Below are 27930 nucleotides of genomic sequence, written 5' to 3' on the forward strand. Positions count from 1 at the left end.
AACTGGTTCTGCAATGGTCTCATGGTCTTCCCCTGTGACTATTAAGGCAGGATGGAAAAGGAATCTCCATGTGAGCCATATGCCTCATCTTGTCTGGGTCTCACATTGGCTCTGTTTACAGTTGAGAACACTGAAGTTCATAGAGAAAAGAGGCTTGTCCAGGGTCTCTTGTTCATGGAGGGACAGGGAATCCCAGGCAGTCATCTCCCAGCATGTAGTAGTCCAAAGCAGAGTCCAGCAGGGGCCCAGGGCCCACCTTCAAAAAGCATTATCTATGTAGCTTTTGCAGCATGTCAGTTTAAGGGTCTCAGTTCCATGTAGGGTTACTACTAAGGCCTAAGTTGTTCTTCTCTGGGTTGTGGGAGCCAGACCTCCTCTGCATTATCAGAAACAAAAAATAATATATAACATCTTCATGTTACAACCAAAGGAAAGGGTCTGGAGTACAGTTCAGTAGTAGAATACTGGCCTAGCACACATAAGGTCCTTGATTTGATCTCCAGCACTGGGGGGGGGGGGGACAACCAAAGGAATGAAGAAGGCATCATTAGTGGAAAAGGAGGCCCTGAGCATGCATCCTTGGAGGGGAGAGACCTTGAGGCCCTGGGTGGGGCCAGACAGTGTCAACTGAGGCTATAACCCAGTACATGTCCAACTGTGCCTCAGACTGTCCAGATGAGAAAGAGGCCATCAAAGCCATTTGGTGTCCCTCAGAGGAAGCCCAGCTGGACTCTCAAAATCTGGGGGCTGTGTTCCTGGTACCTAATGGCAGTGAGCTGTGGTGTGGAGGATGATACAGCAAGAGGACCAGGTGCCAACAGCACTACTCTGTGTTTCCAAGAAAGGGCTGGTTTCTCAAGATGAAAATAGTATCAGAACTATTCATGCTAGTACTGGTGGTGGTGCAGGCTAGTTTGAGGCCCATGGAAGGTTCTGGAGTCTTATTTCTAGCACCCTGATATTGGGCAGCATTTGCATTTGTAAGCATCTGCTCTTTTCCCACATGCCAGAATGCAGCCACTGAGAAGGCTTCTCTCTTCAGTATGCAGCAATGTACTAGTTGTGTCATTTGATAAAGGTTCATAACAGACACCCCTGCCCCTCTTCCATGGTGAAGCTGCTTGTCTACAGAAGCCGGGAGCCTTTTGAGACCATCTGTACTTCACATTGACCATTTCTAAGATCATTCTGAGAAATGTTTTAATTTTTTTTTCTTGTTCCTCCTCCACTCTCCCCTCCCCATCTCCTTCTCCTCCATCTCCTCTATCTCCTCTTCCTCTTTCTCCTCCATCTCCTTCACCTCCTCCTCCTCCTCCTTCTTCTAGTTTTTTATTTGTTTGTATGTTTGTTTGAGACAGGGTTTCACTGTGTTGCCCAGGCTAACCTCAAACTCCTGGCTCAGGTGATCCCCCTGCCTCTGTCTCCTGAGTAGCTGGAACTTCAGGTACACTACAACCATGTCCAGCTCCAAGAAATGTTTTAAATAAAAGGAATCTAGGTTAGAGCTTCTAAAGAAAATCTTTCAACCTTCTCTGTCTTTCCTTTAGGTCGAATTCCAGAAACCAGAAATCTGAATCTGAAGGAAGTTGGAGTGAATATAAACCCTGAGAATCAAAAGATCATTGTTGATGCTCAGGATGTCACCTCTGTCCCCCACATCTATGCCATTGGAGATGTTGCTGAGGTATGACCTGTGCCCCTCTGTTCATCTCCTGTGACCAGGAACCCCCCAGCTGTCTGTGTTCCTGTGGCTGCTGTCACATGGGAAAGAGACATTTCTTCAATTACAGAGGCACTGGACCAAACCTCAGGGGTTGGTAGGGTGTGTTCTGGGAAGAACTGGGCATTAGATTCAGCTCTTTTGAAAGCTTCCCCCCCCCACCTGTGTTGGATAACTTAAAAAAATGGCTGTAAGCTCAACTAGCCACATCTCACAAATAACATTGTTGGAGGCCCTAGGGCCATCCTGTTCCCACAGGGGTAGAAGGGCAGGCCTAGTTCAGCCCTTCCTGGTCCTGCCCACCTTGCCTTATTTTTTCCTGTGATCTGCAGGCAGGTTCAATTTGCTCCCTATCTAGGGTATCACATGGGAGCAGGGTGTCTGCTTCTTACTGTTACTGTAAATGGGGGCCAGTTTGATCTTTCCTGGTAGGAGGTTCAGTCCAAGGAAGACACAAAAGCTTTGGAGTCTGCCTCCATCCACTGGGTCTGTAGCTGCAGTCACTTCCCTGTCTTACTTTCTCCCCTGGAAAGCAAGGACTGTAACACCTCCCTAGTGAGTCCCTGGTTGAAGTCCCTAGACCCTACTCCTAGCTTGGGAGGCATCTAGTCACCCTCTCTTTTATGGGCACCCAGCAAGAAACCTGCATGGTTTCTTGAAAGAAATCAGTCATGGGACACTGTTTCCCCACATCCTCAGGAACAGTTGGCCTGACCTGCATGTTTCTAATACATTTGGGGGAAGGTGCCTCAGGACGTCCCTAGTCAAACAAGCTGAGAGGTGCTCCCTAGGAATGAGGCCTGTCACCTCTTTGCAGTGAGATATGCTAATGTCATCTATGTGTGTGTTCATGTCCTGGGGCTGCTATAAACACATCACCACAAATTCAGTAGCTTAAAACAACAGATATTCATCTCTCACATTCTGGGGTCCAGAAGTCTGAAATGAAGGTGTAGGCCAGGCTGCACTCTTCAGGACCTTCTAGAGGAGGTTTTTTTTTTTTTTTGTCTCCCCCTGTTTCTAATGGCCTTGTGAGTTCCTTGCATCCTTTCCACATCACTTCAGTATGTACCCATCTCCTCCATGTGTTTTTAAGCCCTTATTTGTCTCTTATAAATGTCTCCCATCAGATTTATGGCCTATCCCAATCCACTGCAACCCTAATTATATCTGCAAAGACCCTATTTCCAAATAAGAACACATTCTGAGGATGCAGGCAGTCATGAATTTTGGGAAGTCTCTATTCAACCCACCCAAATATATTAATTTACATTCACTCAGATGGACATTCACTTGAGTGCCCACTGCATACCAGGCATTTTTCTGGGTACTGGGGACACTGCAGGAATAAATGTTATACCCACATGGAAGTGCATCTTGGAAGAGATTATAGATGATAGTAAGTGAATTATTTCAGACATCAAGAGATGCTTAGTACTAGGGATCAGGAGAGACCTAGAAGGAGTTAAGAGAGGAGGCCCAGTGAGTATCCACCCCTGTGCAGGCTTGGTGGGGATACTAGTGCTCTCAGGAGAGTACAGGCACCACCCTGCCCTGGATCACCCTAGGACCCACTTTGGGAAATGCCAGCAATGCGGAGCTTGGAGGGAATGGGAGCCAGTATCTAAGGCTAGCAAGTCCCTGGGTGGGATATCCCAGAGCTAAGTGGGCACAGGTGGGCATTATCATCAATACTGAAGGACTATTCCTCCATGTTGGACTCTGCTAAGACTCACACCAGGGAAAAGGTTGGCATACATGTAGAAACAGATCAGAGCAGAGGGCTGTACAAGGTGAGGCTTTCCCTTGTTCCTGGGGTCCAGCGTGCTTATGTGGTATGAGTCATTCCTGCCAAATACTGGGACCCACACTAATCCTTTCTGCTGGGGCAATAGAGTCCTTCGTGCCCCGCAGTGTGCAAGAGGCACCACCTACCAGCCATTGCTAATACATAGATATGAGCCAAGTTGCTGCTACTCAAGCACTCAAGCCCCTATGACTCAAGTTCAAGAAACCATGTGTAGGGCACTGGAGGACACTGGGTACCCACTGCTGCCAGATGCAACCCACACACCCTGCCAGGTAGATGTTCTAAGGCTCCCCGTATTGAAAAGGATTATGAGACAGCTCTGGTGGGGCTTGCTATCAGAGTCTGTCCCCTTCCCTGCTGGATTGTACACAACCCATCAAAGTAATGGCTTCTTTTGTCAACTGGCTCCAGCCCACTTAGCTGGGCAATGCAGTTGCTAGGCCTCTCTGCCTGTAGACAATTTGGATGTGGTGATCTGTGTGCAGGCTTCTGTTGAATCCTGTGAGTGCTGTACCCTAAGACAACACCTGTTTTCTTACCAGCATAACACTGTGTGCATCTCTGTGCATCCTATGATACCTCCTTTGCACCTACCAGTTGAAGTTTCTTCATCTGCACTAACACAGTTCCCAGTCTCCAAGGCCTATAACAATGTGATAGAAATGATAACACTTCAAACTATATTGCCAGAAATACATGACAAATACAAAAGCATTCTTTGTAGCTTCAAAGGTCATTTTGAGCAGTTCAAAGAGTTAACACCCAGTGTTAGACCAGAGCTGGGAAGAGCTCTGAGGATTGGGGGCAGGGGGATATTGTTTAATGAGATATTGTGTGCTGTGTGTGTGGATATTTCCGCAGTTAGTCAGGCCTGGTGGAATGCATAGGCTGCTTTCCTGAGTTTATCTCTGCAGATCTCTATTCATTTCTGGAATGCCAAACAACATCTGCATTTCCTGCTGCAGAAGTGACTGCTAGCAGATCTCAGGTCTACATATGCAGGAAAACCCAAGGCAGGGAGTACACCCTGGGTTGGAGGGGTCTCTTACAGTATGATACTTTGATTTGAGATTTGTCATGGGCTGTGACATGCACTTCAAGGTGTGTATCAGGAGCATATGGGCTACTTGAGGCTCATTTTAGCTGAAATCTCAGTTAATGGGAATGGAGCAAGGATCTCTTTTGAGGTTTGTCATGGGGACAAACCTTTGGGTTCATTAACATGAATAAGGGATTTAGAGAGAAGACTTGAGTGAGTGAAAGTGACCTGACTGAGCCCATTAGCAGTTCATTTTCTCTTCCTGGAAAGAGGGTCATAAGCACAGGTTTCTCCCCAGAGGAAGATGTAAGGAAGCCATTAAGAGAATAAGCAAACCAATGAGGGTCTTGGCATTCCTGCACCTTCTCACCATGGGAGAATCAACCTCCAGTGGAGAAAGCTCTCAATTCACTGCCATTCTGTGGAGTTTCATCAGGGAGCTGCCCATGAGGAAGGTGATGGGTGGTGCACTCTCTAATGTGGTACTGATATAACCTTTAATTTCTTCCATCAGGGGCGGCCTGAGCTGACACCCACAGCTATCATGGCAGGGAAGCTTCTGGCCCAGCGGCTCTTTGGACAATCCTCAGACCTGATGGATTATAACAATGTGAGTTCTCTTAAAGAAACCCAAGTTCAGCCTGGAAAAGGCTAAGGCTGGATCTTCTGGAGTGGGTTGGGTATGTGTGTGCTCCTGTATGCTTGCATTTTCATGGTACATATGTGCATATGCAAGTAGTATGTGTATGTGAATGTTTTGTACACATATATGAGCACATGTTTATGGTTTAGTCCAAGAGTGCAGCCCAGGAACTGTGAATGGATCCACTTGCTGTGCTTGCAGCCTGCCAGCCACTATGGCTAGGGTCCTGGCCTGTGATCACTTCTATTTGAATTACACAGTGGAGACTTTCAATTTGTGGGGTCTAGAGGCATACCTGACTCCAGACCTGCTTTTTAGGTTCCCACTACTGTCTTCACTCCATTGGAATATGGCTGTGTGGGGTTGTCAGAAGAGGAGGCTGTGGCTCGCCATGGACAAGAGCATATTGAGGTACATGTGTGGCTCTCACCACCACAGATGGTCCCTCCCTGGATGGAAGTCCTGTGAACAGGGGTGTTTATGTCCCTGCTTCCTGTGAGCTGTGGCTTGGCAGGGCAGGATATGGGGATCCAGAACAATGGCTATGGAAGGAACACACAGGACAGAAGCATTGGAAGGCAGCTCTAGAAATGAAGGAAAGCAGAGGCCTCTGTCAGCTTTGGTGTGGGCTGAGCCTCAGCTTCTGTGGTCTCAGTGGCCATCTGCTACTGCATGGCATGTGACTACTAAAGGGCCCCAAGATGCCTCATTCTGAAGCTGAGTGGTCCAGCAGCCTCTAGCTTTCATGCCCAGCTGTGCTACAACATATCAGGGGTCCTCACCTTGGTACCAGCAGCTCCCTGCTAGAGTCTCAGGGCATCAAAGTATCAGCCCCATTCCAGCATGAAGAGTACTTGTCACAGAAGACCTGAGGGCCCATGTGCCTCTGTGGTTCTCACCATCTCACAGGGGCATGGTCTCTCTCAACCTGGAATAGCTCCTCTGGGGTGTCCTCTGACCTCTGTTCCCCTTTACTCTGTCCTCTTACCTAAGGCTGCCCCATCCCCTCCTACCTGTAACCCTGGGCATTCCCCCAGCAGCTCTAGCAGGCATGATCCCATTTTTGCCCCAATCCAAGCTTCCAGTCCTCTTCCCAGACTCTTTAAGTCCTTGCAGGCCTCCGTGGCCCAGACTCAAGCATTCATCCCAAAGAAACGAGCTTTTATAGGGAAAGATTACTTTTTGGAGTCTGCCCTGGCAGGTGGGCTATGGCCCCCAAGGTGGTCACAGAATATGTCTAGGTGCTCCGAAGGGAAGTTGGAGGCTTTGAAACTTGCCAGGCTGTGGAAGCTGAAAGCCTTCCATGTGGTTTCATCTTCCTGCTACAGCAGCTTGCAGGCGGTAGGGGAAACCAGACCCCATGTGGCCTGGACAGGGAAGTCTGTGCCATTCAGGAATGAGTCACTGGACTCCAGAGCCTGGCCCTTCCCCTGCACCTCAGGCCCCTCCATCACTAGGAAGCATCTGACAGGCCAGCCTTCCCTGCAGCACTTTATTTGCTATTTTTGTTTGATTCATCATAAGTACACTGGGACATGTGTTCATGGCATTTTATAATGTTATTTTATGTTTCACAATGTTGAATGGCCAAATACTCTTTGTTTGTTTTCTTTTCAGTTCTGTCTTACTTAGAACAATATTCTCTGAAGCTCTATTAATTAATAATGGCTGTGCAGCACATGTGAGGGCCCTGCTCATTTTTTACTCGCTGCAGCCCCAAATGTGCTGTCGGCCCTTCATGGGTGCTGAAAGCCTCTGTTCGACAGCTCCAGTGTGACCGTAGCCTGCCCTAGCCCTTGGCCACCCTGTCAGGCCCCTCCTCCTCATTGAAGTCAAGGCCAAACCAAGGACAGAATGCCCAACAGAGGCCCATCAGCCCAATCCTGCTTATGTGGGCAGGCTGGGCAACCCCCACACTGGCCACTGCTGCAGTTACCTTGTCCAGTTTACATTGTCATGGGGGACCTTTGTCTACCCAACATTTTCTCCCAAGGGAGTTCACCAATGCCCTGGCCCAAGCTCATGACACATCATGGTGAGCAGTACCTGAGCAATCTATAGTGTCCTGCTGCATATAGTTACAGGGGTTTAGGGCCTGAGCAGGAGAGGGTCTATCCTGCAGGTTGCTTGGCTGCAGGTACTGGCTTCTTGTGCATGGGAGAGGTGAACACACTCTGCAGCCAGCTAGGCTATGTTCTCACCCCACATCACAGTTTTGAGCCAAGTGAATAATTCTGGGTCCCTGAGAACACATCTACTCCTTGCACCCTTCCTGTTGGATCCAAAAAATACCCATAGGACTGGTTTGGCTGTGACTGCTAATTCCAGGAACTGGTATCTTGTCACCCAGGTTTATCACGCATATTATAAACCACTTGAGTTCACAGTGGCTGAACGAGATGCATCCCAGTGTTACATAAAGGTGAGTGTCTTTTGGGTCCAGCCTGAGGTGTGCAGGGGGTTGGAGGAAAGGAGGGAAAGAGCTGGCAACAGAGGTGGGTGAGATTTGTGGTGCCCCTCTAGCAAAACAGTTGGAATGTCTGAGGGTCACTAGTGTCCCCAGAGGTGGGACATAATTGGGTCCCTCCTTTGGCCTGGCTGCCACTGAGATACTGTGTTTTTCAGATGGTGTGCCTGAAGAAGCCCCCACAGCTGGTGCTGGGCCTGCACTTCCTCGGCCCCAACGCTGGTGAAGTTACTCAAGGATTTGCTCTGGGGATCAAGTAAGTCGGGAGGAATTTCGGCCGTTATGCGTTGCGCAGACTGGGTGTCCCTCCTAGTGTTGGCAGCACTACAGTGGAAAGCCTGCTGGGTTTCATGTTGCTTTCATGTGGCCTTGCGCATGTTTCCAACACAGATTCTTTAGGTTCCCCTCAGACATGGCAGGTTCAGTGGGAAGAGAGGCAGCTTTCTTCTCTAGCCAAACACTGTTCAGGCAGAGCCATGCTACATGTCTGCTGTGGCTGGCTGCCTGGGGATCATTGTGGCCCTGGGTCACTGTTTAGGCCTTTTCTACACAGTCAGAACAAGCAGAATTGGTCTTCACTTACTCAGCTGAGCCCTCAGGCAGTTGAGAGCAAGGTCCTAGTTTCAAGTGAGCCAGGAAAGAGCCACAATGGAGTGGTTTTGTGTTTTCTGTGGCTTGGGCTTTTGTCTGTGTCCTGGACTAAAGCTGTGTTATATTTTTGTTTTGTTTTTGTTTTTCAGTGCTAGGGATTAAACACAGGGTATTACATGTACTAAGCAAGCACTCTACTGCTGAGTTACATCCCAACCCCGTCATGCCATGTGTTTTGGGGATTCCAAAGTCTAAGGAAGCCATGCAATGGCTCTGGGTCGGGTAGGTTGTCTGTAGCAGTTGGAGGCTAAAGCATGATCACCTCTCTGCTGGATCTCTTAGGCAAAAGGGCTGGACAGGGTGGAGCTGTTTGTGCATGAAGCAGAGGTCAGAGGCACAAGAACAATTTAACACAAAGAGAAGGGTATGTGGACAGATGGGGTCCAAAGTATGCTGGGGCATGAGTATAACTAAAAGCCAGCCTTAAGGGTAAGAGGTCTGGGTATAGGGAAGACAATGAGGGCTGGGGCAGGAGAGCAGAGCCAATATGTTGAAAGGTTCCATGGACAAGATGGAGGGTCTGGGCCAGATGCTCTGGGGAACCCCCACCCTCCCCAGTGGGCTATCTAGGCCTTCACAGGGCTGAGAGCATTAGACTCCACCATAGCCCATCTAGCCCATATGCTGGAGCAATGGCTTGAGTTGTAGGGATCAGGTTCTCCCAGGGCATAACAGAATAACTAATAGGGAGGTTTAGGTCTGGAGTGGGCTCATATCCTTGGAACATGTGTCTGTGTTCCCTAAGTTTCAGGGCCATCTGTGGCAGAGTTATCATTTGGAAGTCCAGTCCTTTTGGAAAGAACCCATGAGCCTCATGTAGCTTCTGCTAAGAGTTCTCCTAGAGCCTGTGGGGTGCAAGAAGAATGACCCTTGGAACCCAGTTCACTGACACTGTGCAAGAGATGGTAGGCTGGGGCCGTCCATAGTACTAGCTCTAGCCTGAGAGACTTCTGGGGCTGACAGGGCCCAGAGCATCTGGCCCAGATCCTCCACCTTGCCCAAGGAACCTTTCAACATATTGGCCCTGCTTTCCTGCCCCAGCCTTCTCACTGACCTTCCCTATACCCAAACCTCTTACCCTTTAGACTAGCTCTTAGTTACACTTACAATCTGGTCCATCCACAAGGCTTTTGCCATTCACATGCTCTAGAATGCAAATGCTGATGCCGATACCATCACTTGGTTTCTGGAATAATTTCTGGAAAAGTCCTTTAAATTTTGGCAGCCTCTTTTTATAATGCAACTTCAGAGAGTTGATTTTCCTTTCTTTCTTTGATACAGGGAATTTAACCAAGGAGCATTTAACCACTAAGCCACATCCCCACCCCTTTTTATTTTTTATTTTGAGACAGGGTCTCACTGAGTTGCTAAAGTCCTTGCTATATTGCTCAGGCGTACTAAGCAAGCACTCTACTGCTGAGTTACATCCCAACCCCATCATGCCATGTGTTTGGGGATTCCAGGGTCTAAGTGTCTATGTATGTGTCTATGTATGTGTCTATGTTGTACCTGACCATCTCCTTCCCAGAAAATGTCCAGTTCCTAATGTCTATTTGTTCCCAAGCTGCTGCGATTACAGGAGTGCCCCACCATGCCCAGCAGAGCTGATTTTCTTAATATGCAAAGAGCTGTTAATAAATCAATAATAATTTTGGAGCAAATAACCCAAAAAGAAAAAATACAGAAAATAAATAGGTAATTCACAGGAAATAAAATAATAATAAACAATAGAAGGCCACTGTACCCAGAAATGTAAAGTTTGAAATATTAAAATGTAATTCAAATTCTATTGAACCATCTTGGTTGATAAAGCATAAAGGGCTTAATACTGTCCCGTAATGATCATTTTCCAGTGTCTGCATGATGGAAACACTGATGCTCTGAAGCAAGCTAGTAGAGCTTAAAGACTGATATTTCAAAAATGGAGTGGACCTTCCTACTACTGACTTCTTGTCTGTAATGCACACACCTATTGTTTGAGTTAGGAATTTACCCATGAGATATTCCAACACATAAGTGCATCTTAAGGAGAGCTGCCTATTGCAACCTTGTCTAATGACAAACAACGGAAGCTATCTGTGCCCTATGAGGCATCCATAATACTGTTTTCCCAAGTAGATGAACAGTGTACATTGAGTGTGTGAAGTAATGCAAGGGACATGAGTAGATGCCTTGAATACCCACCTTAGCTCTTAATCTGTAGAATTTTGGAAGGTGGGCTTGGGATCCTGGATGAGAGCCAGGTCTCAGAAGTTCCAGAGGAAGCAAAGGCTGTTTCTTATAGGGCTAGTTGCAGAGCTAGACCAGACCCCTCCCCCATGCTCCATTGTATAATCACTCTATGCAGGCAGGATGCTGGGGCTCAGGGCACAGCCACCCACAGAGCAGCCAGCTCCCTGCCTTGGGCAGCAGGTGCTCAGAGCACTGGCATTATGCCGCTGCATGTGAGAAGTCTGAGCAGAACTGGGCTGAGCAGGAGGCCAGGCAGGTGCAGTCTGCAGTAATAAAAAGTGTAGCTAAATGGTTAGAGCACTTGCCTAGCATATGCAAGACTCTGGGTTCAGTTTCTAGTACCACCAAAAAAAGAAGTGGGCTTGAGCTTACTTTGATTGGTAATTTGAACCATATCTTTTTTTTTTAATATATTTTTAGTTGTGAATGGACACAATACTTTTATGTGGTGCTAAGAATCAAACCCAGTGCCTCATGCATGCTAGGCAAGTGCTGTACCACTGAGCCACAATCCCAGCCCTTGAACTATATCTTGACAGAGTGAGGGAGCAGGTCCTAGGGAAAGACCAGATGGGACTATGCCTGGTGGGACTACAGCAGCAGGAGGCCAGGCTATAACAAGCCAAGGAGAGGTTGGATGGGAGGTGGGCCAGAAGGGGTTGCTACTTGGCCACTGAGGGAACTGGACATTTTCTGGGTGGTCAGGTACAATATAGACACAGGCAGGTGTTCTGGCACTGGCTGGAGAAGGCAGGGGTACTTCTAAAGCCTTCCTAGGGTCAGAGTGGCATAGATATGACTCCCTGTGCTGACAGGTTCCTTGCATATCTCTGCTAATCTTTGCATGCAGATGCGGGGCCTCCTATGCACAGGTGATGAGGACAGTGGGCATCCACCCCACCTGTTCTGAGGAGGTGGTCAAGCTACGTATCTCCAAGCGCTCAGGCCTGGACCCTACTGTGACTGGCTGCTGAGGTTAAGCCATCATCCCTGCAAGGCCAAGGGTACACGACATGCTGCTCCCCACTGCCAAGGCTTCTAAAAAGCCCAGATCCAGGTATGCAGGTTTGAGGATAAACACGTGGTTCAGAGTTGTGGGAGCCATCAGGTAGGTGCAAGGTTGCACCTACTATGCCACCTAAAACAAGTGTGCTCTGCTCCCTGTGTTAAGCCCTGGTAGCCTAGAAGCATGGATTGGAGGGGAGGCCACAAGTATCCTTACTCTCTGAAAGATACCCAGAGAGCCCTTCCTGGCCATTAAATGTTCCCCATGTTCAGGTTTTGAAAGGACAAGCTCACACCTATAGTATCCCCTGGGCAACCTCAAGTTGCTGGTCCTTGTGGGCTGCTGGCAAGAAGCTGGCCACCCGCTCCTGTCTTTTCAGAGTGCCAGCACCAGCTCTTTTCCTTCTTGCCCAGAAGGTGGAGATGCTGCCTCATACATAGCCAGCTGCCGTCCTGCACATCTGGTTCTGTTACAGCTTTGCAAAGCTGGGCTGGCCAAACGGATGGCCAGAAGTCTCAGGAGTATTGCAGTGTTCATTGCAGTTTTCTTCCGTAGAGGAAAAAAATTAGTGAGTTCCTAGCCTCTAGGAAAGCATGCATATGGCCAGGGCTTTGTCCCCTGTCAGTCTGACATAACACTCTTCAAGCCCCAGCAGGGTTAAACCCTGGAGCCTACACAGTCCAGCCCTCCCTGGGTGTCTCCTATGACTGTTGACTCCTCCTAATCCTTTTTTTAGATCCCCTCTTCCTCCAGAGCAGAGGCAGAGTTGGTAGGCAGAACAGTAAGCTCCCCCTTGAGATACTCTTGGCAGACTTCATTGTCTAATCAGCTGCTGAGGGGTCCAGTGGGCAGCAGGTCCTGACTAGGGGCCTTGCCTGGACATTTTGACATCTAGCTCCACCACAACCTACCAGAACCAGGGATGCCTTTGATACAGACAAACAAAGCATCTTGAGGAAACCCTTATCAGAATATTATACCTCAGAGAGCTGTTTTGTTAAGAGCCTGCTACAAAAATTTTATCATTTCAAAATATTTTTATAGCACTGGGGTAGGGAGAAAGGAGCATCTCTCCAGTCTACCCTTTGAGGGTCCCATGGGAAGCTGTGGGAGATGTGTCCAAACAAATGTGAGGGTTGACTTGTGCTGACTCCTACCTGTCGTTGGCAGGACTCGAAGGCGAGAATTGGATGAGTCTCTTTTCCTCTTCTGTTTGCATGGGAGCAGCGTGTATCTGCACAGATGGCTGGTGTGCCCTGCAGGGATGGCTCCAGGGGTAGTCAGCCCCTTTCTCCTCTTCTACCTGGGCTAGCGCCACTGCCCAACCCAGACCCCTAAATGCCAAATGATGACGGCCTGGGCAGAAACCCACTCTGTGGGCTGCCCATGTCCGAGCCCCCTGGCATTTCTGGATTGTAAATAAAGAGGATGTTTTCCTAAAGTGTATTTTGCCTATGATATCCCTGATATATATGCAGGACTGCTCAGGTAAGGTAGGGCCTGGCCAGCCCACTAGCTCCCTTCATCAAATGAGAGTACTTTCTAGGACCTGCTGGCAAGGGAAGCCCACAATCAACTGGGGCCATCCAGAGTTCAGAGCATATAAGTTCCCAGTAGCCAGTGGGTGAGAAGGGCAGACGCTGATCCTTCTAGCCTCCAGGAAGAACACAGTTCCCCCTGTGCCTCCTGGCTATCTGATCTCTCAGGGATCTCTCTGGGGACCCTCTGCACAGGTTCCCCTTAGTTTTCTATGTACCTCAAAGCAAGGAGGACAGCCCAAAGCAGATACTGGGCAGGGGTTGGGGCAAGTGACAGGAGTGTATGAGTTGGCAGGGGTGTTTGAGACTTCTGTCCCTAAACATCAGCCACCTCATTACATTTCCATCATGGCCTCCAAGTCAGCTTGTTGGCTGCACTCTGGCTAATCCTGCACATTGAGGCTTGATGGGTTGAGGGAGCGCCTGTCTGTCACATTGCAGAGAGACAGTGCTGACAGCGCTGGGCAGGGCCCGGCATTGTGCTAAGGCTTTAGTGGCAGCTAATCTCATGTCTTCCTTAAGAAAACATCACTTAGTCTGCCGGCCTGGGAGCCCTGGATGGGACCCTGCTTGTCAGTGAACAAAGGAATGTGTTTGTACCTTAATGGGCCTACGGGAGCCTGGCTCACGGTGTGAAGCGTGTGCGGGAGCTCTCAGACGCCCAATTAAGATGCCAAGTGCTGGGCTGGGCTGGGTCCTCCTGACAAGTGCAGAGCCAGATCAGCCGTGTCCCATTTAACGCACGGCTGGTGGCACACCCCTGCAGCAGATCCTGCAGGGAAGAATCCTCTAGCCTGAGCTTTTTGTCTGCCTCAGAGGCAAAGAGGTCAGCTAACACCTGGGGCCTGTGGGGGGTCTGTGGGAGGCCCCTCTGGGGGTCAAACAGGTAGGGCAGACATTATTCTGCCCCAGCAGCACCCTCTATTTTGGGGCAGACAAGAAACTTGCAGTTGATACTCTCTGTGATGACAGAAAAGATTCAGCCTATGTGGGGTCCTCAGCATATACCAGGCAGCTCCCTGGGGTGAGGGCCTTTTGCCTCCTTGCCCACCCAGTCAGCCAGGAGTACCTGTCACTGGCAGCCAGAATGCCCACACACATCCATGTCCCCCATAGTCCCTCCAGGTGGTCTTATTGCACACCTTTTCCCCAGAAACAGATCTTGCATCAGCATATCTGCTCCTACAATTTCTCCTCTCATTGTGCTGTTCATCTGGCATGTGCCAACCCCTAGGAGGGATCAAAATGTCTATAACTCATATCCCAGATGGTCTTAAGTCCATTGACTCCCTTTGCACAGGGCCTTATGCACTCCTGGGAAATGGTGAGCAGGGGACTGGTCCATCTCACAGTTGAGTGTTGCAGGAGAAAATCTTCCACAAAGATCTTAGGGACCACAATCACCAGGGCAACCTTCAGGGCTGGATGCTGGTGCAGTATACACTGGCTTGGCCATAGGGCTCATTGCCCTGAAACAGGTTCAGGGGACCTTGGAGGCATGCTATTGCTCTAGTGAGGCATGAGCCCAAAAACTGCACACAGTCAGCTATGGATCAGGACCATAAGAGGAAAACCCCAACATGAATGTGTACACATGACAGCTCCAATGGGCCTCTCACCCTGAGCTCCTGTGCCTGCATCAAGGTGGGGCCAGGGTCAGAAGCAGGCCAGATATGCTATGCAGGGATGGCTTCTATCCTGGGTGTCCCTACTGCTCTAGCTCCAAGATCATGGCATGGCCAGCCCCTGCTCAGAGATTGCCCTTCCCTTCCACCCAGGAAAACACAAGGAGGGGCCAGAGTGCCACAGGCCAGGTGCTCTCCACCTGGCCCCAGGGCTGTCTCCTTGCTGCCTTTGCATGTTTTTATGGTGCAATGAAAATATGATTTTAATTCCTCAGATTGTTCCATGTAACCTGCAATTACCCTGGGGATGTCTTGTACACTTCTACTTGTGGCTCCAGGTTGCGCAAGGATAGGGGAGGGAGAAGAGCGGGTGATGGGGGTGGGGTACTATGCTCAAGGCCAAGCTGGCCCATCTCTGCCTCACCCTTCCCTGGGAAGTGGGGCAAGATCTCCCATCCTCTTCTGCCACACCACACCCTTTTCCGCCTTCAGCCACCCCTACCTTGCACACTGTTCTGAAGCTCTCTGAGGATAAGCACACAGAGGAAGGGTGACATGCGGTTATGAGGCTGAATGAAGTACTAGTAGTAAAGGGCAGGGTCCAGAGAAGTCTCTGACAAAGGGGCCTGGGGCTGACAGTAGGGTGTAGAAGGAAGTCGTCATATCAAAAGGAACAGCTGAGATGTTCAGACTGAAGGCCCCCTGAGCATCCACTCTGAGCATCCCACAGCATGTTGGGATCCCAGTTTCATTCAATGCCAGTGGAGGGCATGTGCTTTGGCTCTGCTTTTCTGGCTGTTGGAAGTGACCTCCTGGATGGGGGCCCTCACATGTGAGCAGAGTTGCTCCTGTGAGGAGCAACTCAGCATCTGGCAGTGCCTATGACTTCAGGTTTGAGCTTGCCCCTGAGGTCTGTGTGTTTGTGTGTCCCACAGTATCTTGACATACATGACTCACCTCACCAGGTGGCTACTCCAGCCTCAGTGCCCAAGCAGAAGCCTGGAGGTGCCACCAGTACTTAGGCCCCAGACTACTCCCCACTCTATGGTAGGTCTACAGGGGGAGGCCCGAGGCTACCACCTACCACTCACCTGCTGGGTACAGAGCTACCTGGAAGTTCAGGCCACCCAGGACCTACACAAGGGACACTCTGAAATGGCCAGGTGGGCAGTGCCATTGCAGGAGACCTCGTACTACAAGGCCATATTGCTGAGCCTTCTATACCCTATTCAGACTCCAGATTCCCCTGGCCCTCCTGGTCAGGGGACTCACTCCATGTAAGAGGTGTGTTCGTGTCTGCACTAGACTTGTGGGTAGGACTTGCTCCTGCCTCCCTGATTTTACCTTATATGCCTCTGGAGCCACTTCCCCTCCAACCAGGGCCCCTTGTTACCAAGCCTGACCAAACCTGTTGGCTTCCCTTGCCCTGACCTCTGCTTATCTGCCAGTCCACTTGTCTAGTTAATACAACTTTGGTCCTGCTGAGGGTACAAGGGGAAGACAATGTGGGCTAGTCATTGCCAGACATGTGGTTGGGGATATCCGCCACCCATCAAGCAAGAAGCAGCAGTAGTGGGTGCATAAAGATGGCCGTTGGGCACTAGATGCTGGGGAGTGGGACAACACTGCCAGGAGCCTAGCCCTGAGTACCAGAACCCATGAAAGCTCAAGTATATTCCTCCACAGGCCCAGTCCTGTGAAGCACGTGTGAACTAATTCTCCATTCAGGTGGGATCTAAACCAGGCTTTGGCCTACCCCCAAACCCTACTCAGACGAAAATTTCCTGGCCCCAAAGTTGAAAGCTGTGGGCCTCCTGCCAGGTGTGGGAGCCTCAGCCCAATCTAAACTGGGTTGGGTACTAGAATGGAGGTGGGGTGATGATGGGTACTATCCTTCTCCTCTAGCTATGTAGATACCCTTGACCAGGGACTGCTTGAGCAGGGCCTGGCCTTAGGGCCTAACCTGGAGAGTTATCTATAGGTCTGAACCCTTAGCACCCTTGCTGCCAGGGACCCTACTGCCTATCTATCTACAACCCTGACCCCTATTTCTTCCTCATGCTTGCACAACGAGGTGGCTGACTGTTGTTAGGGGTTTCTAGAATCTGGTCCCTAGGCTGCCAAGGAAAAAATCACCAAGCAGCAGCCCCAAGCCCACCTGATCGAGCTCCCAGCACAAAAGATTCCTCTCTGAGGATCTCTCTAGGCTGAGAAATTCTGCCTCCTTTGCCCTTTTCCTCCCCATCAGGTTTCTCCTTGGTGTTAGTGCCACCAGAAGCCCAGGACCAGGCTGGCCTGCATGGGTAGCATTTTGTGTCCCACCTCTATTTCTTCCTTCTTCTTAGATCTAGGCTTTTTATGACTGGTCATTGCATGGCCTTAGGAGCTGCCTTACATCCTTCCTGTGCCAAATGGGCATAAGTAAATAAGTATATACTGGCATCTTTGATGCCCACTCCTAGCAGAAGGCAGGCAGGAGGGGCTGCCAAGCACAGGCTTTGCCTGCCCCCGATGTTCCTCTACATACCCAAGTTTTTGAGGGGACTCCCTGATGCTCTGCTATGGGGCTTTTCTGCTGGGCTTCTTCCTGGTTGGGAGAAGGCTCTCCTGTGTAGACAACAACTCTGTCCCAGCTTCCACAGGGCTAGGCCATAGGGGCCCAGCTGAATGGTGTTCCCCTTGGACAGGCTAGGGAAGAAGGAGCTACCCAAAGCAGGTAGCAGGATGGCAAGGGCTTGTCCAGAATGTTCAGCTTGGGAAATAACTAGACATAACTGGAGAAAAATTCTTCACCAAAGAACTACTAAGAGGTTGATAATTCAGGAAATGGAAGAGATATTTCAGTGATGGCAATCTGGGAAGGCAGAGAGCTAGAGAGATGAGACTCCAGACTGCCATACCTAAATGTTCCTTAGGCCTTACCTATAACATCCCCTGATTACAGGGCCCACCTCCAAGCCCAACACTCATGGCTGTAGTCATTGCTGCTGTTTTCAGAATCCACCACAACAGGGTGAAGGTTTGTTAAGGGCCAAGGACATACAGCAAACATGAGCTTCCACAGGCTGTGATCAGCACCCTCTAGGGCCAGCATTATAGGTCGCAAAAGAAACAAGAGTGGCTATAGTTATACCTCACTACACCGATCAGAAACTAAAGATTTCAGGCACTTGTGCCTGTCAATGCATGGTGTTGTGCCATGTCACACTCATGCTCACCATGGCCCGGGTCTACTTAGTGTCCCAACTTGCTTCTGTCAACACCCAGTGTAGGAAGCAACCCTGGGAGAGAAAAGAGACAGGACTTTGGGCCTATTTAAGCAGATGTTGCTACTTGATCCCTGTGAGCTTGATGGTGGAACAACCATCAAGAGGTCATCAGACCTGGGCCTAACAGCTGCAGGCCTTCACACTTTCCTACAGACCCACCTGAGCACTCTGAACCCACTGGGGCCTCATTTCTGCTGTCCTCCCTCTCTATCCCCCATCCCCCTTATGGCACAACTTCACTCCCCAAGAATTCTCAGGTTTCCAGGGATTCCAGGAGCCCTGCATATCCTGGTCCCCAGCCAAGCACCTGTGGTGACAAGGGCAATAAGGAGCCCTCCTCGTCCCCCTGGGGCCCAGTAAAGCATCTTAGACTCAAGCCTGCCTAATCCCAGCCCTGATGCGGTTTATGGTACTCGGGTTACCCTAATCCTGAAACCCAAGCCAGGGTTCTAGCAGCCTTCCCAGCACCATCTGAGGGGCACTCAGGGCCTTCCCAGTGGGCAGCAAGAGGACTTCCCCCCAGAGGCCATCTGTGTTTAGAGCTGACTCCAACTAGGGATGGGGCAGAGTGCTGGGCACCCACAGAGGTAAAAGAAAATCCTGACCTGGTGAACGCTAGCAAGCTTGAAAACACCAGGTCCTTGGCTGGTTGGCTGGATCTGCTGAAGCCTCTACCCAGGAAATTCAAAGCCAGTGGCAACAACAGAAATGATAGCCAAGACAGACCTAGTAAGGTCCCGGCCTCTAGTATTTCATGGGACAGTGATTGGGCCTTGTGGTTCCATAAAATTAAACTGTTTTTCTCCTAATAAAATCAGATCTTTTGGGATAATAACTGAGGATCAAATAACACCAAATGCTTGGGAATAAAGTAGAACCATAAAGAAGACACATTATGGCCTTGTTACGTTAGCAGCTGGGGGTTGGGAAAGATTTGCGTGCAGCTCTATGCCCCAATTGCTGGTCACTGACCCAATTGCTGGCTGCTAGTTCAGCTGGGACTCCCAGGGCCAGCTCCACTCTGGAAATGGGCACACATGTGAGCACCCCAAAGTGGGGCAGGATAATCCCACAGTCTCTCTGGTTAAGGCACTCAGGTCCTCATGTATCTCCAGCATCTTAATAGAATTTTCATATCCATAGATTTCCATAAGGCAGGCATATATATATCTTGACCTACAAGGGTCAAGATATGGTACAAAATGTCAGGATGTGTTTTCTTCAGGTCCCTCACTTGATGAATGAGAAGACCATGCCCAGACCCCCCAGGAGTCACTATGGTATGCAATGGTAAAGCCAGGATACCAGCATGCTGCCCCTACTACCCTCCCCACAGAGGCCCCAGCACTAGATCCCTGCCTGTGGGAGAGTAGATGGGAGGTGAAACTTCCACAAGGCTTCAATGGCTCATTGTTCTGCCCATGATGGCTGGAATTGGGCCGGGTGATTATAATAATAAAGTTTTAACTATCAGCCAGTGGTTTGGTTTCCATAGCTTGGGGAGTATTTGATTTTCAAAGTCTTTGGGAGGGGAGGCAGTGTATAAATGGAGTATGTTGTTCACATCAGTCTATTCTTTGCAAGGCAGAGTCTCCCATCTTGTGCCTTAATTCTCTCAAAAAGTGTTGTACCTGTCAGCTCCCCAGTGCCCAGGCATGTCAGGGCGGGAAACTATACTAGGAGGCCCAGACATAGTGGGAATGAGTCCTGCCTCCACCAGCTCAGACAAGCTTTCACCCCGCCCCACCCTTCCAAAGGCTGCTCTGAGAACCAGGTGCCTGCTACCATAGAGGCACTCAGTGAAGGGGGCACTCCTCTTATTTGGATTTTTCAGTGCAGCACACATCTGGCCTTGTCTGGTCTTTATATGCCTTTGTCTATCTATCTTTGTCCTCAGTCCAAGGATGTGCCTTCTGCACTCTTCTGCTCTGGTTAAGAATCACCTGTTCAGCGCTCCCATGGAATGTTGTTTTTTCTGTGACCCTAGAAGGGTTTTTTTTTTTTTTTTCTCCTGTGTCCAAACGGGGCCTTCTTTCTTCATATCTTTATCCCCAGTATGGGTCCCTGGTAAATAGTAGGTGTGTAAAGCAAGGTTGTCAACCCGACATGAAGTTTTTATGTTATACTATTATACTTTCTTCTTCTTCTCCTTCTCCTTCTTCTTCTTCAGTAATAGGGACTGAACCTCAGGGCCTCATGCCTGCTAGACAGGTGTTCTACCACTGAGCTACATCCCTACCCCTATGTTCTACTTTCTGTGTTAAAGTGTCCATGGTGCCCTCCTGTGCAATATCTAAGATTATATATTCTGTACATAGTTTGTGGAAATAGGGGGTAGTTTAGACGTGATCTGACTTTCTTCAGCTTACCTTCTCTTGCATCTGATGCACTGGAGACCACCTCCATGTGAGATGAGCAGAATAACACACCTTCTACAAACATTTTGTCAGGCACCCTGCATATCCAGCCAGGCACTGCTGGACCAATGCTTATAAAACAAATGTACAGAGGTGCTGATCAATTGATCACAGATAGCAATGAATGATTCTAGATAAAATATGAAAGAAAACTTCTTGAAGTTATTGAAAATCAACTGAAAGCAGTAGACACTATGGGAATTCAACCACTAAAACCACAGAAAGTCCTTGCCTTAGAGGAAAAAATTGTATTCCAGGACTAAAGGACTAACTTTAGGACTAAAAGCAAAACTGCAACAGATCTATCCTAACAAACATAAACTTGAAATAGAAGGCCTGCTAGAACAAAAGTTAATACTCTTCAAAAGAAGAGGACAGAATCTAGAATCTCTATAAAATGCCATTTACAGTATTCAGAATGCAATTAAAAATACTAGACATATAAAGTCACATCAAAATGTGATTCTTAGCCCAAAGAAAACTCAGTCAATAGGAACTGGCCCCAAGATGACTCAGATACTGGAATTCTAAAAAAAAAAAAAAGTTGTTTTTTTTTTTTTTTTAATACTGGGGATTGAATCCAGGGGTACTCTTTCACTGAACTATGTACCTAGCCCTTTTTGGTTTTATTTTGAGACAGGGTCTTACTAAATTGCTGAGGTTCTTACTAAGTTGCTGAGGCTTGTCTCAAACTTGCAATCCATCTGCCCCAGCTTCTGGAGTTGTTGTGATTACAGCCATCTACCACCTCACCCGCCTGTTATTAAATTTTGAAATAGCTTAAATATATGTGTAAATATTTGAAGAGAAAAACAATAACAATAAACAGAGGAAATTCAGCAAAGAAACAGGCACTATAAAAGGAAGCCAGACGAAAATTCTAGAACATAAAAGTAAAATAATAAATAAAAAATTAGGTAGACTTTGTTCTTAAGAAAAGATTGTATGCCAGGTGCAATGGCACACACCTGTAATCCCAGCAGCTCAGAAGGCTGGGGCAGGAAGATTGCAAGTTTAAAGCCAGCTTCAGCAAAAGTGAGGCACTAAGCAACTCAACGACACCCTGTCTCTAAATAAAATACAAAATAGGCCTGGGGAGGTGGCTCAGTGGTCCAGTGCCCCTGAGTTCAATCCTTGATATGACCCCCTCAAAAAAAAAAAAAAAGAAAGAAAGAAAGAAAAGATTATAGATGACAGAGTAAAGGGTATTGAATTTTTTTTTTTCCAGGACCAAGGATTAAACTCAGGGGCACTTAACCACTGAAGCACATCCCCAGCCCTTTTTTGTATTTTATTTAGAGACATAGTCTCACTGAGTTTCTTAGGGCTTTGCTAAGTTGCTGAGGCTGGCTTTGAATTCATGATGCTCATTTTGAACTCATTTTGAACTCATACTGGGTTTATATGTATGCACCACAGGGTAAGGAACTTGATGACATATTTTTAAAAAGTCTCCAAAGATTAGAGAGTAAAAATATTAAAAATAACAACAAAAACCAGGGACCTAAGAAGTAATATTTAAAAGTCTAACATAATGGTGCTTCAGAAAAAAAAGTGAACATGGCAAAAAAAAATTCTGAATAAATAATTACCTAAAATTTCATGAATCTTGTGAAAAACATCAATTTATAGATTAAGAATCTCAGCAGGATTGGGGTTATGCCTCAGCAGTAGAGCACTCATCTAGCACGTGCAAGGTGCTGGGTTCGATCCTCAACATCACATAAAAATAAATAAATAAATAAAATAAAGGTATTGTATTCAACTACAACTAAAAAAAAAAAAAAAGAATCTCTGCAAACCCTAAGCTATATAAACTCAGGCAGATGAGTGTGGTGGCCTATGCAACTTAGGCAGCTGAGGCGAGAGGATCTTAACATTGAGGACAGCTTGGCAACTTAGTGAGACCCTGTCTCAAAAAAATGATTTTTTAAAATGTTTATTTATTTTTTAGTTGTAGTTGCACGCAATACCTTTATTTACAGGTGGTGCTGAGGATCGAACCCAGGGCCTCACACATGCTAGACGAGCGCTCTATCATCGAGCCACAACTCCAGCCCCTCAAAAAAAATGATTTTTTAAGGAAGGTCTGGGAATCAGTGGTAGATTGCCCCTGTGTTCAAACCTCAGTACCAGAAAAAAAGAAAAAATAAATAGCACAGGCAAGCCAGGTGTGAGTGCACCTGTAGTCTCCTGAGTAGTTTGCTCAGGAGGCTAAGGCAGGAGAATCACTTAAGCCCAGGAAGATTGCTTGAGCCTAGCAGTTTGAGACCAGCCTGGGCAACATAATGAGACCCCATCTCAAAATAAAAATAACAACGGAGAGGGTGGGGGAATGAAAAATAACAGGCAGGTACATAATAGCCAAACTTCTTGAAAATCAAAGATTAATGGAATATGCTGAAAGCAGAAATAAGGTACACATCACTACCCTATTTTGCATTAGAAAAAAACATATCAGAAGAAATGGAACAAAATGTATTGGCAGAAAAAAGAAGCCAACCCGAAATCTATGTGCAATAAACATTACTCAAACCCTAGAAAGAAATAAGGACATTCTCAGATAAAGACTGCTGAGATAATTCCTCGCAATAGACTTGCACTACAAGAACAGCTACAACGTATTCTGCTGTCAAGTATAACAAATTAGAATAAATAAATAGAACAACTACAGAAGTTCTTCTCAAACTGAAGGGAACTTATACAAGATGGAAACAAATTTATAAAAAGAAATTAATACACACAAGAAGTGGTAAAAATACAGATGAACAAAATATACTGTTTCCTCTTTATTTTCTTTAAGATACTGATTACTTACAACAACTATAAAAATGTTCAGCTGAGCTTACAGTAATGAAAAAATGTCAAGGGCAAAACAGTTGCAAATGCAGACATATGAGTGCAAGATTCTTCAATTTAAAGTGAAGTGATACAATATTAACTCTAACTAGGTCATAACAAATTAAGGATGTGTTATTAACTTCTGGAGCAACCACTAAATGCCACAATTAATGAACAGAGGGAATTTCAGCAGAGAAATAGACACTATAAAAGAAACCCAGATGAAAATTCTAGGTTACAAACATATAATAACAAATGAACAGATTGAAAACTGGGCTTGGTGGCACATGCCTATAATCTCAGCAGCTGGAAAGGCCAAGGCAGGAAGATTGGGAGTTCAAAGCCAACCTCAGCAACTTAGTGAAGCACCAGACAACTCAGAGAGACCATATTTCTAAATAAAATATTAAAAAGGTCTGGGGATGTGGTGCAGTGGTTGAGTGCCCCCCTGGGTTCAATCCCCAGTACCAAAACAAACAAAAAACAGATTGTTGATGGCAAAAAAAAAAAGGAGTAATGAAGTAGAAAAAGTTACATCCAAAAAGTCAGTAGAGGACTGGGGATGTAACTCCGAGGTAGAGCACTTGCCTAGGATATACAAGGCACTAGGTTCCACCCTGCACTGCAAGCTAAATAAATAAAAATAAAAAAGCCAGTAGAGGAAATAAAATAGAAAACAAAAAATATTGAAAAACCCAAAAGAAGCCAGAAAAGGGGGAATGGAGGAATAATAACAAAAGAAGAAAGAAATAGAAAACAAGTAGTAAAATGGTAGACCTAAACCTAATCATATTAATAATTGCATAAAAATGGATTAAACTTTACAACTAAACAAATGCAGATTGTCATACTTGATTTTAAAAAACAAACTCCAACTATATGTTATCTACAAGAGATGCCTTTACATATGAAAACACATCCAGATTGAAAGTAAACAGATGGAAAATATATATATAATCTGAAATGAAAGCACTACAAAGCTGATGTATCTATATCAATATCAAACAATGTGGACTTCAAGAGGAGTTTCACCAAAGATAAAAGAGGAATATTTCATAATCATAAAAGACTCAACTTATCAGGAAAGCATAACACTCATAAATGTACATAACTAGTAACAGAACTGCTTTTGTTGTTGTTGTTGTTGTTGCAGTATTGGAGATTGAATCCAGGGGTACTCTACTACTAAGTTACACCCCAGTTTTTTTATATTTTATTTTGACCCAGGTTGCTGAGGCTAATTTTGAACTTGCAATACTCCTGCCTCAGTGTTACGAATCACTGAGATTACAGGCATATTCCAATGCAGCCAGCCAGAATTGCAAAATTAAAACAATAAAAGACAAAACTGCGGGTTTGATACCAGAATCATAGATAGATAGATAAAGGACGAATTCACACAGATTTTAATACCTTGCTCAGCAATTGATATACAGCTGAAAAATTCAGGTTTGAAGGTACTATCAACCACCTAAATCCAATTGACATTTATAGAACACTATGCCCATTTTTAATTTTTTCAACAGAAGTCACATTAGTTTCATTTATACTCTAATGGCTAGCAGCTCTGTTAGAATTTTGTGAAAAGTTTCAATAACAAGTTTTTGAGGTTAAATCATACTCATATAAATGGTACAATTTGACAATCAAAAAAATTTTTTTAGTTGTAGTTGGACACAATACCTTTATTTTATTTATTTATTTTTACATGATGCTGAGGATTGAATCCAGGGCCTCGCACATGCAAGGTGAGTGCTACACTACTGAGCCACAATCCCAGCCCACAATTTGATAACTATTGACAAATGTATCTACTCAGGAAGTCACCCCAATGATCAAGATATAGAAACTTTTTTAAAAATATATTTTTTAGTTATCAGTGGACCTTTATTTTACTTATTTATATGCGATGTTGAGAATTGAACCCAATGCCCCACACATGCCAGGCAAATGCTCCACCACTGAGCCACCACTCCAGCCCCAAGATATAGAAATTTTTCATCCCCTTTCCCCCAAATTTCTTCATGCCCTGTTGGTCTTTCACTTCTGCCACTTCCTTGTTCTAGGTGAGGACTGATCAGCTTTCTGCCACTAAGGATGAATTTGCATTTTTCTGGATCATCTTATATAAAGGGTTTCATACAGTATATACTTTATTGAGTCTGATTTCTTTCACTCAGTTTTTGTGATGTACCTGATTTATCTATTTTTCTCTTCTTCTTTTTAATAAATAGTATTCCATTGAACAGATGTGCCAATTTTGCTTATCCATTCACCTATAGATGAATATTTGACTTGGATTGTTATGGGCTATTAGCAATGAAACTACAACAAATGTTGGTGTACTCTTTGTGTGGACAAATGTTGTAATTTCTCTTGGTCATCTGGGACTGAAATGTCTAGGTCATAAAGTTAGCACATGTTTAACATTATAAGAATGATGCTGGATATGGTGATGCCCACCTATAAACCCAATGACTCTGGAAGCTAAGGCAGAAGGATTAATTGAGGCCACAAGTTGGAGAGCAGACTGGGCAATACAGCAAGACTCCCTCTCAAAAAGAAAAACAAAAAAGCCCCAAACAGTGAATACATCTCTTAAAAAGAAAGATTTTGGGGGCTGGGGATGTGGCTCAAGTGGTAGCACGCTCGCCTAGCATGCGTGAGGCACTGGATTCGATTCTCAGAACCACATAAAGATAAAATAAAGATATTGTGTCCACCTAAAACTAAAAAATAAATATTTTTTTAAAAAGAAAGATTTATAATCCATGACCCCAGATTTCCTTAAACCAAAAAAAAGAACAAATTAAGACCAACATAAATAAGATATAAATAATAAATGTAAAAGTGGATAACAATTACATAGAAGAAAATCATGATTAATAAAATAAAATGTTTGTTATTTGAAAAAAATAAAATTACTTGTATCAGGAACGAAAGAAGAAACACTGCTACTAAAGTTATAGGCATTAAAAGAATAATAAAAGCACTGGAGTGTATATCAATGGTAGGGTGCTTGCCTCCCATGCATGAGGCTCTGGGTTTAATCCTCAAGCTTGCATGTGTGCACACACACATACTCATATACTCACAAATGATAATAAGGCAATATTACAAATAAATTTGATAATTTAGATGAAATAGACAGATTTCTTATTAAGAAGTAGAAAGTAGCCCTCTATTAAAATGTTTATAAATTCTTCATTAAAAATATCTCATAAACTGGGGCTGGGGATGTGGTTCAGTGGTAGAGCACTTGACTAGCATGTGTGATGTACTGGTTTTGAGTCTCAGCACCATATAAAAATGAATAACTAAAATAAAGGTATTGTGACAATACTATAATCTTAGCTACTTGAGATTTCAAATTCAAGGACAGCCTGTACAACTTAGTAAGACTCTGTCTCAAAGTAAGAAGGACTAGAGATAATAATAACTTAGTGTAGAGCTTTTGCCTAGTATGCATGAGTGTTATGGTTCGGATGTGAAGTGTCCCCCAAAAGCTCACTTATGAGAAAATGTAAGAAGATTCAGAAGAGAAATGATTGGGTTGTAAGAGTCTTAACCCAATCAGTGATTTAATCCCCTGATAGGGATTAACTGAATTGTAATTGAAGTGGTAGGGTGTGGCTGGAGGAGGTGGGAATTGGGGCGTGGCTATGGGGTATTTCTACTTGTCTCTGGCAAGTGGAAATCTCTTTCTCTCTGATCATGATGTGAGATGCTTCCCTCTGCCACACTCTCCCGCCATGATGTTCAGCCTCACCTTGAGCTCTGAGGAAAGGAACCAGCTTCTATGGACTAAGACCTCTGAAACCGTGAGCCTCAAATAAACTTTTCCTCCTTTATAGTTGTTCTGGTTGGGTCCTTAAAGTCACAGCAGTGAAAAAGCTGACTAAAACAATGAGGCTCTGGGTTAAATCCCTGGTACTTCAAAAACAAATAACAAAACAAAATAAACAAACAAACAAACAAAAAACTATCTCATAAAAAAACTCTGGGCCCAGATTGTTTCATTGATTAATGTTATGGAATATTTAGAGAAGAGTTAGTGCCAATCTTTACAATAATTATCTCAGAAAATAGATGAGAAAGAAATATTTTCCCAAATTATCACCTCGGTTTCAAAACCAGACAATTACAAGCAAAGAAACATTACAAGCAAAGAAAATGACAAACCAATATTCCTCAAAAATAGATGAAAAAGTCTTTAACAAAATATGAGCATATTGAATTTAGCAATACATGCAAAAATTCATTATGGTCAAGTGGGATTCATCCCAGGAATGCTAGATGGTTTCATATTCAACATTTAATCAATATAATTTATCACATTAACAGAATGATAAATAAAAATATTGTGATCATATAAATAGAGAAAAAGCATATGTCATTCACATATATCATGTTATTTATGTGAAACAAACTCTTAATAAACTAGAGCTAAAAAGAAAGATCAAACACTTTCCTTCTAAGATTAGGAATAAGTCACCTTTGTTGAACTTTGTTACTAAAGATCTTGGCTGTTTTTAGGGGGAAAAACACATATATACACACACACATATATAAATATACATATATGGTGTATATATATACATATGAATATATGATGTACACATTATAGATTGATAAATAGATACACAGAAATGTCCTTTGTATATTCAGCCCT

The 27930-nt window shown here is 45.6% G+C and overlaps 1 protein-coding gene across 8 annotated transcripts in view; it reads left to right on the forward strand.

Annotated features, from left to right (window-relative positions):
• The window catches only part of Txnrd2 (thioredoxin reductase 2), a 69868-nt gene extending 44364 nt beyond the window's left edge, over positions 1 to 25504 (forward strand). For 5 of the 8 annotated variants that reach the window (XM_005334547.5, XM_013362489.4, XM_078038753.1 and 2 more), the window contains 7 exons: positions 1548 to 1684; positions 5084 to 5179; positions 5531 to 5623; positions 7563 to 7634; positions 7838 to 7935; positions 11413 to 11619; positions 12739 to 13009. In XM_005334547.5, coding sequence (XP_005334604.2) covers positions 1548 to 1684; positions 5084 to 5179; positions 5531 to 5623; positions 7563 to 7634; positions 7838 to 7935; positions 11413 to 11536 — 620 coding nt within the window. In that variant the 3' untranslated portion in view covers positions 11537 to 11619; positions 12739 to 13009. Of the gene's footprint in view, positions 1 to 1547; positions 1685 to 5083; positions 5180 to 5530; positions 5624 to 7562; positions 7635 to 7837; positions 7936 to 11412; positions 11620 to 12738; positions 13010 to 25324 lie in introns of those variants that run through there. The other 3 variants (XM_078038755.1, XM_021732714.3, XM_078038756.1) reach the window with 3 other exon arrangements.
• The last annotated feature ends 2426 nt before the right edge of the window (positions 25505 to 27930 follow it).

This window comes from Ictidomys tridecemlineatus, chromosome 2 (genome assembly GCF_052094955.1).
Source record: "Ictidomys tridecemlineatus isolate mIctTri1 chromosome 2, mIctTri1.hap1, whole genome shotgun sequence".
Lineage (NCBI taxonomy): Eukaryota > Metazoa > Chordata > Mammalia > Rodentia > Sciuridae > Ictidomys > Ictidomys tridecemlineatus.